General features: G+C 37.4%; 1 protein-coding gene across 2 annotated transcripts in view; it reads right to left on the bottom strand.

Moving 5' to 3' along the window:
- LOC117987311 (solute carrier organic anion transporter family member 5A1-like) overlaps window positions 1-12,052 on the bottom strand; it is a 57,905-nt gene that overhangs the window by 23,362 nt on the left and 22,491 nt on the right. The window contains exons 2-3 of one of the 2 annotated variants that reach the window (XM_034974310.2): window positions 8,564-8,610; window positions 1,064-1,195 (exon numbers count right to left, since the gene is read on the bottom strand). In XM_034974310.2, coding sequence (XP_034830201.1) covers window positions 1,064-1,134 — 71 coding nt within the window. In that variant the 5' untranslated portion in view covers window positions 1,135-1,195; window positions 8,564-8,610. The remainder of the gene's footprint in view (window positions 1-1,063; window positions 1,196-8,563; window positions 8,611-12,052) is intronic. The other variant, XM_069503028.1, reaches the window with a different exon arrangement.

Raw genomic sequence — 12,052 nt, 5'->3', positions numbered from 1 at the left:
CATACCTATGAATTGTATTTAAGTAGGGTAATTAATTTGCGGCGTAAATCCAAATAGGTACCTACTGATAAATCGAAAATAAAAATAAATCATAGTCTTATCTTTTAAGTGAATTGTTAATTGCCATTATTTTCGGAGTTCCCATGAGAGCGTGGGATAATAATGGTTGAGAAACTGGTGAAATAATAAAATTACAATATTCAAGTTCTTAGCTCAATTTTACGAGACCTAAATACCGTCTTTGTTCCTTAATATATAAACAATTTATTAACACGTTGTAGTTACATATTTTATTATATTTTTCACAGTGCTTCTTGGGCCGAATAGAATAATGCGATTATTTTTAGATTGACAATGCGCAAGGCAAGGCCAATTTTGCTCTAAGTTAAGTAGAAACTTGCAAGTTTAACAAGATATAAATATAATTAACTTAAAAACATAGCTGTAGACCGTGTTTGAGTTTTTTTAACTAGCTTTGAAAGTGATTTCTGTTTTAGGTAAGTATGGAAAAATATTTTCACATAGATCATCATCATCTTTCATATTGATAGCTTTACACTACAATAAACTAAAATACATAATATTATTATGTTGACTTTATTATCTCGATCGTTATTGTCGTAGCGCGTGGCGTCATATATAAACCAAGTCGAATGCGTTGCGCTTTCACATTGGATTCATATTGCGTGTTATTATATCTTTCTTTAGCTTATAATAAAATATATATTCTAAGGTTCATGGCCACGTTTGTCTACTACTGCTGAAAACATACTTTTCAACCTAAAGTACAGGCGTTTTTGAAAATACACGTTCAAAGCTTTTTAGTGACTACCACCATTCGTGAAGCAGAATCTACAGAGAAGAAACTTTAGCAGTTACTCTTTTCATCTTCGTGTAGGTATATTTGCTATGACTAGAAGTCATTGGCCGGTTGACCTTTAACGACAAAAACCCGTCACCACGTCGCGATGTTTGTTTCAGGCATGTGGCGAGGGTAACTACACCAGACGAGGTCTTCAACCTTTTTTTTAAAAGATAATTTAATTGAATGCAGTGTCCTCACCTGTGTCCTTTTCTGTGTTGCGGTGCGGCGTTCGCCCCGCCCGCGCTCTGCTGTTTCTCGCCCTCTGTCATTTTGTGGCAGCGATCGACCACTCACCGCGCACCCATGCCAGTTACCGCGACGCTTATCCACCTAGTCAAAGAAAAAAAAACGTTAATGAACCCTTATCGCTATCAGTCGTCGTAGGAGTTATCACAGCGAATGAGCACGCATGAAACAATTGCGGAACCGTTCGAAGTGTCGTTTTAGATAATGGGTGAGTAGTGAGTATTAGTCAGTACCTTTCGAGCTCGTAACGTATCACATACTAGAACGTACTCGTAGGTACCTATAGTTAGCTCAGGTATAGTAAGCGACAGGTCGAGATGGCAATCGGGGTATGAGGCGGGGAGACACCCCGCACAGCTAGTCACTCGCGCTAGCTATCCCGTGCTGAGCGGATGTGCGGGGCGACTCAACCCCCATTGACATCTCGACCTTTCGCGTACTATATATACATAGTTCTTGACAGAGTTTTTTAAAGACACGTTTTACAAACTTGTACCTAATCGTACTAATAGATCAATAATAATCAGTCGCACCCAACTATTAAAGGAATCCAAAACTGAAATTCACAACGCAGTACGCACTACGCACGCAATGCTGTCCTGATGATTCTTGTAGGTACTCGTATCTTGTTTATTTGTATTGTCTGTTTGTGTGAGTTTTAATCATCAACCACGCAATAACACTGGGAATTACATATTTAGCTCCAACTTTGGTCAGTGCCATATAATTTCACGCCAGAAAAAGGTATGCTATACAGGCGGCGCAGGACCGTGGCGTGTGGAAGTCCCTACAAGAGACAGCTATGTCCAGCAGTGGCGTCTATCGGTTGTTGTTCATGATGATGATGATGATGATGATAATCTATTCTGATTCGGCCAATCAATACAGGTTGCTCGAACGAACCAAACGTAGGCACAAAAACGGCACGAAGCAAGAAGTCCTGTAAAGGATATTTTGAGATGTTTTCCGATATTGTATGTTTTCCGATATTGTATTATAAAAGTCTTTGGATAATGTGCAGGACACATGAATGATTCCTGCTGTCATTTTTAGCCTACAAGCCCACGGGGTTTGTAGGCTAAAATTGACAGAAGAATCCTACGCACTGTTCCGAAGCTTGCGTATTGTCTCCTGTGACGCTCTAATAATAAGCATAGATTTATTTATAAAATGTGGACCAAGATACCTATCGCAGGAGTAAGTTTCGGTATAAACGGACGTAGATACTTACTTAATTAAATAACTATTCAATAGATTTAATTATACTTAATAACTTAACTAACTTTTCAATAGGTTTAATTATATGTATTTCATGTTAGGTTAAGTAGGTAGTCATTTTCCCAATTTTTTTTGATAGATCTACCGTCTGTCTGTACTGAACTAGGTAATAAATTTGCTGAACTGATCGGTTCAAGGTTAAACCTTACGGTTATGAGCTTGTTATCGTACCCAAGCATGTTCAGCTTAATATGCCACGAAACTTGAATATCAGACATGAGTGTAGATTTATCTTTATCGGTTGAAGACAGTTCAGACTGCGCTGGGTGACAATACCGTCTCTACATTACGCGGGCAGAAAATAATGTACATCGACCTTTAGAAGGAGATAGCGGATTTGTAGAGCACTGCCTCTCTCGTTGCGACCGAAAACACGTCATATAGGTATGAGTGACAGAGACAATGCTTTACAAAGCCGAAGCTAAAGGCCGATGTACATTACTTTGTACCGCGTTTTTTTTTTTTTTTTTTTTTTTTAATAGATATAGCGAGCAAGCGAGCAGGCGGGTCACCTGATGTTAAGTGATTACCGCCGCCCATGAACATTTGCAGCACCAGAGGAGCCGCCGATGCGGCTCCTCTGGTGCTGCAAATGTACATTGTTTGTTATAGCAATCAGCTATATATATTGTATACTTAGCAACATTTTTTTAGAAAAGTTACATCAATATTACAGTAAGTAATTAGTTTAGTAGCTGCATAACGTCGTAATAATATCTAGGAAGATATGGAACTCAAGTATTGGCGCAGCTATCACGAATTTTATGCTCAAAATAAGTCACCTTCTAACTGAAAGTGTCTCACGAGCTTCTCGAATAGGTCAAGACTCAAGATGTCTGCGAAGTGGCTTGAGTAATGTTAAAAGCACATTGAGAATGAGAGTGATATCGATTTTTTTGTTTAAGTAATCGGGGTATCGTTACATCGCGGGTATATAACGGAATCGTAGAAAATGTACGAGAATTTTTTTTGCAAATCGGTCCAGAAACCTCGCAAAAAATCGGTGTAGGTACATACATTTAAAAAAAAGGGCCGAATTGAGAACCCCCTCCTTTTCGGGTATCCCTCCTATTCGTAGATCATTGACCTCTATTACACAACTCACTGGTTATGTACTGAATAGGTAATAAAGGTCAGCTACGCGACGCAGATAAGAGAAACTAGGTGCAAGTATAAAACTGTTCCAACTTAAACATAAGTGTGGTTTTTAGGGTTCCGTACCTTAAAAGGAAAAAAACCGGCCAAGTGCGAGTCAGACGCGCACTGAGGGTTCCGTATCAATCGTACAATCAGGGGTTTACAATCGTATTTTATCGACATTTTGCATGATAAATCAAAAACTATTATACCTAAAAATAAATAAAAATCTGTTTTAGAATGTACAAGTAAAGTAAGTACATACCTTTCATATGATACCCCACTTGATATAGTTATCTTACTTCGAAAATTGAAAATACTAATTATTAGTTTATGACCACATTTTTTTTTGTGTGATGTGACCACAAATTCACGGTTTTCAGATTTTTCCCCTAAAGCCAGCTATAAGACCCACCTACCTGCCAAACATGATTCTAGGTCAACGGGAAGTACCATGTAGGTTTCTTGACAGACAGACAGACAGACAGACAACAAAGTGATCCTATAAGGGTTCCGTTTTTCCTTTTGAGGTACGGAACCCTAAAAAAGGAACCCTTAGGTATAGGATAACTTCCTTGTCTGTCAAGAAATCCATAGGGTACGTTGACCTACAATCATGAAATTTGGCAGGTAGTAGGTACCTAGGTCTTATAGCACACATTAAGGGAATAATCCGGAAACCATGAATTACACATATTATATTCTTAATATAAACTCAAAAAAAGGATACAACAATATGATGTGTCTATCTAAGCTAATAACTGTGTTAGTAGACTTTGTTTGATGGTATCACTTATATGATCGAGATTCTGAATACCGCCATTCGCGATTTCTCATCCACCGACTGTTTAATGTGCCATGCCGTGAGATCTAAGAATGTTAGTCGACATATTAACGGGATCCAATGGAATATTCCGTTAACCATTCTCATTCTTGTCATTAATAAGCCACTGAGCTGTAATTGTCAGGTGTCGTTAGTCCACAGTTACCTAATTATGGTTTAAATCATTTTCCTACTTAAATACCGATAGATGACCTTGAAATATTATTATCAGCATTGAGAATAGTATACTTAATACCGTTTTCGAGCTTATATTGACAAAAGTACAAGTGGATCAACTTTTGTGATTTTATCCTTAGGTACTTCTGTGACGGCTAAGTTGCACTAACTACACAAATTGTCGTTTTTAAAGTTCAGATATGATAATATATCTAGCACAAAAATCAGTACCCATATTTATTATAAACGCGAAAGTGTATTTATTTGTTGGTTTATTGGTTTGTCCTTCTATCACGTCGCAACGGAGCAACCGATTGACATGATTTTTTGCATGGGTATATAGTTAAAGACCTGGAGAGTAACATAGGCTACTTTTTATGCCGGAAAATCGAAGAGATCCCACGGGGTTTTTAAAAACCTAAATCCACGCGGACGAAGTCGCGGGCATCAGCTATTAGTAGTAGATAATTTAATTACAGTTTAGCATCGGCTCACAACTCTCAACCAGATGCTAATTTGTATTGGAATTTGAATTGATCTACAATTTTTGGGCTATATATTAAACTTTATAAGCAGCTCTCTTGTAAAATCGGTAATTAAGTATTGTTTAGTTAGTGCAATTGTGAAATAAGCCATATAATCACAGTTTTACGATATTTATCGTAAAACTGTAATAATATTATAATGATGTTCAACTAACGCAATTTAGAAAGTTGAACTGCGCTCTCGAACTAGTGCACCAGATCCTCATTCCAAAACAGTATACTCTAGTCTTCGAACAGTGCGTAGTGCCAGTTCTGACAGATGGGTCCGAGACATGGTCGCTAGCTATGGGCCTCATAAGAATGCTCAGAGTCACTCAGCGGGCGATAGAGAGCTATGTTTGGAGTTTCTCTACGTGATCAAATCAGAAATGAGGAGATCCCTAGGAGAACTAGAGTAACCGACATAGCGCAACGGGTTGCGAAGCTGAAATGGCAATAGGGCACATAGTTCGGAAAATCGATAGACGCTGGGGTCTCAAGGTGCTGGAATGGCGACCTCGTTCCGGAAGGCGCAGCGTTGGAAGACCCTCCCCACCACTGGGTGGACAGCCGCTGGATTCAGGTGGCGCAAGACCATGGCGTGTGGATGTCCACATAAGAGACCTATGTCCAGCAGTTGACGTCTATCGGTTGATGATATTGATGCGTATATTTATACTTACTAAAACTGTAGGTACCGTGGAATGTGTTGCCTGGCTAAAATACAATAAAAAGACGTGTGACACCGGCTACCTGCAGCGTTACGTAATAACTTTGCAAAGACAGCTGCTGCCAAACTCAGAAACTCACTAAAATACTGTACACCGTTCACTAACAATTTTATAAAGTTTATTTTCGATCCATAACTATTTGCAGGACAATTACCTACACAAGTAATTTATTTATGCACGGTACAGACTACACAGTCCAATATTTTAAAGAAGATTTTAGTTGACAGTTAAGTTGGTCAATTATAATATCTAGATGAGTAGAGAAAGAAAGGAAAGGTTGAATATTTTATATAGGTAGACACACTTGGTAAGAGAAGACGAATTAGTAGGTATGTACTAAGTATGTACGAAAAGCATGCGTGACAGCAATGCTTTTTCGATCTGGATTTTATTTACACGTAGTCAATATTATAGGGTCGTTTTATGGGAAAGCGGGTGTGTGTTCAAGGTTATTTTAATAGGCAGGTTAGGTGCACCACACCGCGGTCGATAAGTGGGTCGAACCTTCTAGCTATTCGAAGGTGCTTTAGGATTTAACTAGATTGATAACTTTTTTCATTTCAAAATTGCTTAGGGCAAAATTATTATTTATAATTTACTAGCTGATGCCCAGGACTTCATACGCGTGGATTTAGGTTTTAAAAATCCCGTGCGAACTCATAGATTTTCCGGGATGAAAAGTAGCCTATGGGCTATGTCACTCTCAAAGTCTTAAACTATGCCCACGCGAAAAATCACGTTGATCCGTTGCTCCAATGCGACGTGATTGAAGGACAAACCAACAAACAAACACTTTCGCATTTATAAATATGGGTAGTGTTATTTCCAGTTCGAGTTTGTAATTTCCGAGTCAAACTCAAACTCGAGGTCCAACCTGCGTGCACTGAAGCAATTGTTTGCTCGGTGTCTGAGGAGCACAGAGGCAGCCACAGAAGATATAATAGTACTGACGTACCGGAGCTTAACAAGTTAAAATTATTTCGAAAATTATTGTTTATACTATAATAATACAGTGGCGTGGACGTGCGGCGCGGCGGGCACTCCGCAGCTCATTACAAACTAAATAGTAGTAAGTAGGTATAGAACCCGACATACAGGTCGAGATGGCAATCGGGGAGGGAACGCCCCGTACACCCGCATAGCCCCCACGCTAACCTGGTGCGGGCAAGCGCGAATGACGTGCGGGTGTGCGGGGCGTCCTCCCGCCTCATACCCCGATTGCCATCTCTACCTGTTTCGTACTTTTATAACATGAGGATAGTAAATAGGAGTTATTTTTAATATTTTTCCTCATGTTTTTTCGATCGGAACACACCATGCATCGGAACTTGACGGCAGACACCGGTTTGGGACGAAAATGACTCATCCGTCGCATTCGACTCGGTCAATAATCTAATAGTTACAGACTACAGTACCGTTTTATGTTTTTTTTACCTTCTTTATGTATTTGGTAATTGGTATCGTCGTTTATGAGTCATGACTCCGCGCCGAACGCCATTGACTTTTTCTTTGATTAGCTTTACGCTATTATAAATGCGAAAGTGCGTTTGTTTGTTAGTTTATTGGTTTGCCCTTCAATCGCGTCGCAACGGAGCTACCGATCGACGTAATTTTTTGCATGGGTATAGTTGAAGACCTGGAAAGTGACGTTGGCTACTTTTTATCCCAGAAAATTAAAGAGTTCCCATGGGATTTTTAAAAACCTAATTCCACCCGAACGTCAGCTAGTATTATCAAGTCGCGGGCATCAGCTAGTATTACAAACAGTAAGTAGGTATAGCAGTCTTTTTCTTTTTTTTTTTAAATCTTTTATTAACAGGCTTTTACAAGCAGTCTTTCCCTCAGCAGAATCTGTTTTCCGAGCCGGTACGGCGCGCAGTGGACCGTGGAAGTCACTACAAAATTACGAATTTTCTTAAAACGACGATGAGCATATTATTATGAAATGCTATTTTTTTATTTCATTTTAATCTGCCTATATTTACCACGCTTACCACTGGTATATAAGGTACGTATTTGCGTAAATAAGTGTTTGGTAGCATGATAACTTGAGCTGTGAGTCGATAAGTGATGTTATCAAAAATTCAATATTGGGGATCATTTCGTGGCTGTTTTGCAGTAAAATTTAGTTTTCGACGTGGGAAAACCTTTCACATACTTGCAAAATATTTTACATTTATTAAAAACTAGGTAGGTCTTTTCCAGAATAATTCGTATACCTATTTTCTGAGACGCATTGCGTCGGTTGCGTGGGGGCTCTAATGAATGCTGTGATTACATTGAATGAAACAAGTCCATTAATTTTCCACCTTGAACAATTCTTTTAGCTTCTGTAAGCTGTTTCATAAATCTTGGTGATGTATTTTGTACAAACCTACCTACTTCACTCAACAGTAGTTTGTGGCCCACGGCGTTTTCACCTGCCGTAGTCATCAGTCATCGAATGACAAAAGAAGAAAGTTGTCGAAATGAAATGGAGCCTAGCCATTATTCTAAAATATCTTTGTAATAATTCATTAGGTATTTATTTTAGTAATAGATAGAGAGAGCCAGCCCGTGACAGACCTTCGTTATTTTATAAAAGTGTGTATAATGAGTCGATTAAGTGGTCTTCAAAAAAATTCTAAGTAGGTAGGTATACCTCATTTTTGTAGACAAGTTTATCGACATTTTAGTACTGTTAAAAGGTTAATAAACTTCCCTATAATTGTATCTTGATATATAGATGAACCTTGACGAACCTATTATCTTATATTTTACAAAACTACAGAAATAAAATTACCTTCACCAGTCGAATCGACCAGTTTATCGTATCAAACACATTTGGATCTGTAACAAAAAGAGGTTAGCAGGTTAAAAATTAAAATAAGTAAAATTACTTTTTATTTTAAAATATACCTACCTAGGTATTATCCATACTAATATTATAAATGCGAATATGTGTCCGTCTGTCTGTCTCTTTCGCGGCCCAACCGTTCAGCCGATTTTGACGAAATTCAGTACAGAGATAGCTTGCACCCCGGGGAAGGCCATTTTGACATTTAATATGCCTGGTGCCTGGCGTACATGATCCAATGGATCCAAAGGATGTAGCGGCATTGAAGCGAATTGTTCCCTCATTGCATGAGTTTGCTTAATGATATTCAGTAACACGAGCTAAAATGTAAACAAAGGACCACCCCAAAGTGCCTCTACTATTATCATAAAATACTTATATTTCAGAATATCTAAGTATACCTACCCTACAGACAACAGAGTAAACAATAAAGACGCTAAACAAACAAAAGTTACAGTTATCTCATTTTTTATACCAACTCGACAACAATATAATTTATTATGAGTTTAGTTATTTACCGATTATAATTCTGCAGTATAAATATTATACTATACATATTTCATCAATAACGGTAAAGCAGTTACAACGTGACGCGTTGAACAGTCATCTATGAAAATGACCGTAAAAATTTCTTCCGGTGTCGTTACTATTGGTCGACATAGCATAGCCTTCATAAATCTAAACCGCGTAATCTAGAAAGTTAGTTTTGAAAGATCAATATTTCAAGGTTTCAAGCGAAAAAATGTCATGTTATGCAGAAATATAGCTAAAAGTCCTCGAATCGACCTCGATTGTTTTGTTGCTCTTATTAGAGTGTTTTACTCTTACTTCTGTACCAGAAAAAGAAATTTTCTTGAATTGCAGGAACCAAATAGGCGTACTAAGACGTGAACTAGGCTTTAATAACATAAACGTTTCTATGCAGATGGAAATATTATGCACTTAAAAGAAACCCTGATCAGTATGCGTCTGCTTGCCCCGCAGACCATAGGTACATTCACCGTCTACTCTCTACTTGACTCTCTAGTCTCTTCATTATACCTATATAATATTATCAGCTCGCCTTTTTTTGCTTGTATTGTAATTTGAACTGGAACTGGACGTGATAATTATTTTGAATAGCTTTTTAGTTGTAGAATCCATACTAATATTATAAATGCGAAAGTGTGTCTGTCTGTCTGTCTGCTAGCTTTTCACGGCTCAACCGTTCAACCGATTTTGACGAAATTTGGTACAGAGGTAGCTTGCAACCCGGGGAAGGACATAGGCTACTTTTATCCCGGAAAATTTAGGAATTCCCACAGGATTTTTAAAAACCTAAATCCACGCGTACGAAGTCGCGGGCATCAGCTAGTATGGAATAAGTTAAATTAAGCAAGTAAATTTCAGCTGCAGTTTTCTACTCTATTAGTGTTGCGTAACGGAATACTCAAGGACGCGATTTAGACTTCGGAGTTTAAATCGTTCGTCTCCAAAATTTCTATGAAAATACCTAACAAGATAAAGCTTTCGCGTGCGAATATAAAATATTTACGGGAGTAAATAATATGTTTTTTTTAACAATTATTTAAGTACTTACTTATTTAACATACTTAATGATTTAACTATGTTAATGTAAGTGAAAATACTACGAAAGATTACAAAACAAAAAAATTACGAGATACTGTATTATTTTAACCTTATCCGGAAAGTAAAAACGGAATCTTTTTAAATATGGACCGAGAGCCAGCGCGTGTCAGACATTCGTTATTTATAAAGGCTGCAAGTTTCTCTGCGTATTGACCCCAACACAGGGAGGAACGATCAGCGACTATGAAGTTTGGATCATAGTGGTTTTTTTTAAATTCATTATAGGCAAACACTTGACCACAATCACAGCTGATGGAAAGTGGTGATGTGACCTAAGATGTGGTGAAGAAGACGCGTTTACCTAGAAGATTACCTAGGCTTTGAGAGATAACAGGTAATAAAGGTGTATAAAATCTTACCTCCGTCATAAAGTAAGTAATAGAAACATTAGACTTTATATATTTTGACGTAAATTTTTTTATTGGAAAATCGAGAGATCAGTTTACGCAGTGAGTCATAGTTAGTTTGTGGTTTAGCATGGCTTTCTCCAATTAGGAATTCCCTATGATTTCATTGTTTGTGTCACTAAATGCAAATAGTATTCATAATTACAATGAGTGAATTAATAAGTTAGTTGTTAGGTTATATTTATGATTGACAGGAATACTACTTGAATGCATGAACACTAAACATCAGAGATTGGAAAGTGGAGTCAACTTTTTGAATCAATTAAAATGGACATTGGATAATGTTGAAGAACAGCGATAAAGAGACACATTGTATGACTTCGTAGTAGTATGGAATTCAAAGCAAACTTGTTTAAATATAAAATGTAAATAAATAAAATATCCAGACGCACTGACTCATCACGTAGTCACCGTCGAGTCTAAAAAATGGTCATGGTTGTCAAATTTGGGTAACCTTATAAGTAATTACCTTTTATGGCGTAAGTACAACCTTTACTGAATTAAATAATTTTTAAAGTAAAATCTTCATTTAGAAAATACATTAAAGTAGAGGTACTTAGTTACTTTAGTAAGCTAATATTTTTGTTTAGAAAATACATAAATCTACCGGAAGATAATAAAAAAGTATAAAAACTTTAAAATACTATAGGGTCGCTAGTTGCCTAGTGCACAATAATCAAGTCGGGGAGACAGACGAGGTATTGAGTTGAGCGACCGCCCACGGGTCATCGTCGCGATCCGTTCCTATTGATTCATCTTGCACTTGCACTATTTACCTTAGATCTACCTTGTGTTATTTAACTTATTCAAGCGATGATGGTGATAAACTATAAGACATTGTTTCCCACATGGGGGTCGCAATCTGTTAAAAAAAATACAAAAGTTTATGTACAAAAGATTAGTATTTAAAGGAATTAATTTAAATGTACATATTATGTAGTTACAAGGTTGATGATGATGATGATGATGTAGTTACAAAATAGACAGACAGGGCGATTTATACACGCGATTTTGCGTTTTTGTCGCATGCACATTTGTACATTAGGAGTTGGACGCATATGTGATCTTACAACCCACTGCTGTAAAATAAAATCTGGTCTGTCTGCGGGAGCCTCGAATTGTTCAAACTATAAATGAATTATTACCTACTTAGTTAATGAAAATTTTATTATAATTTTATAGTAAACGGGTCACAAGGCTTTTTATTTAATTTTCGTTTTTTTATGAGTCGCTACATAAAAATGGTAGGTATACAATAAAATTGTCACGATGAAAATTAATAATGTCGGGTCCCTGATTACAAGTCAGCGATGCCTTAGGCCTTAGGTATATGTTGCGTTTGTGGGGCTGACTCATATCTTGACCCTTTGTTCGTCCAGCATCATACAGGTATTGTACA

This window comes from Maniola hyperantus, chromosome 2, assembly GCF_902806685.2.
Source record: "Maniola hyperantus chromosome 2, iAphHyp1.2, whole genome shotgun sequence".
NCBI lineage: Eukaryota > Metazoa > Arthropoda > Insecta > Lepidoptera > Nymphalidae > Maniola > Maniola hyperantus.
The sequence above is the reverse complement of the archived record's forward strand: the minus strand, read 5'-3'. Positions and strand labels throughout refer to the sequence as shown.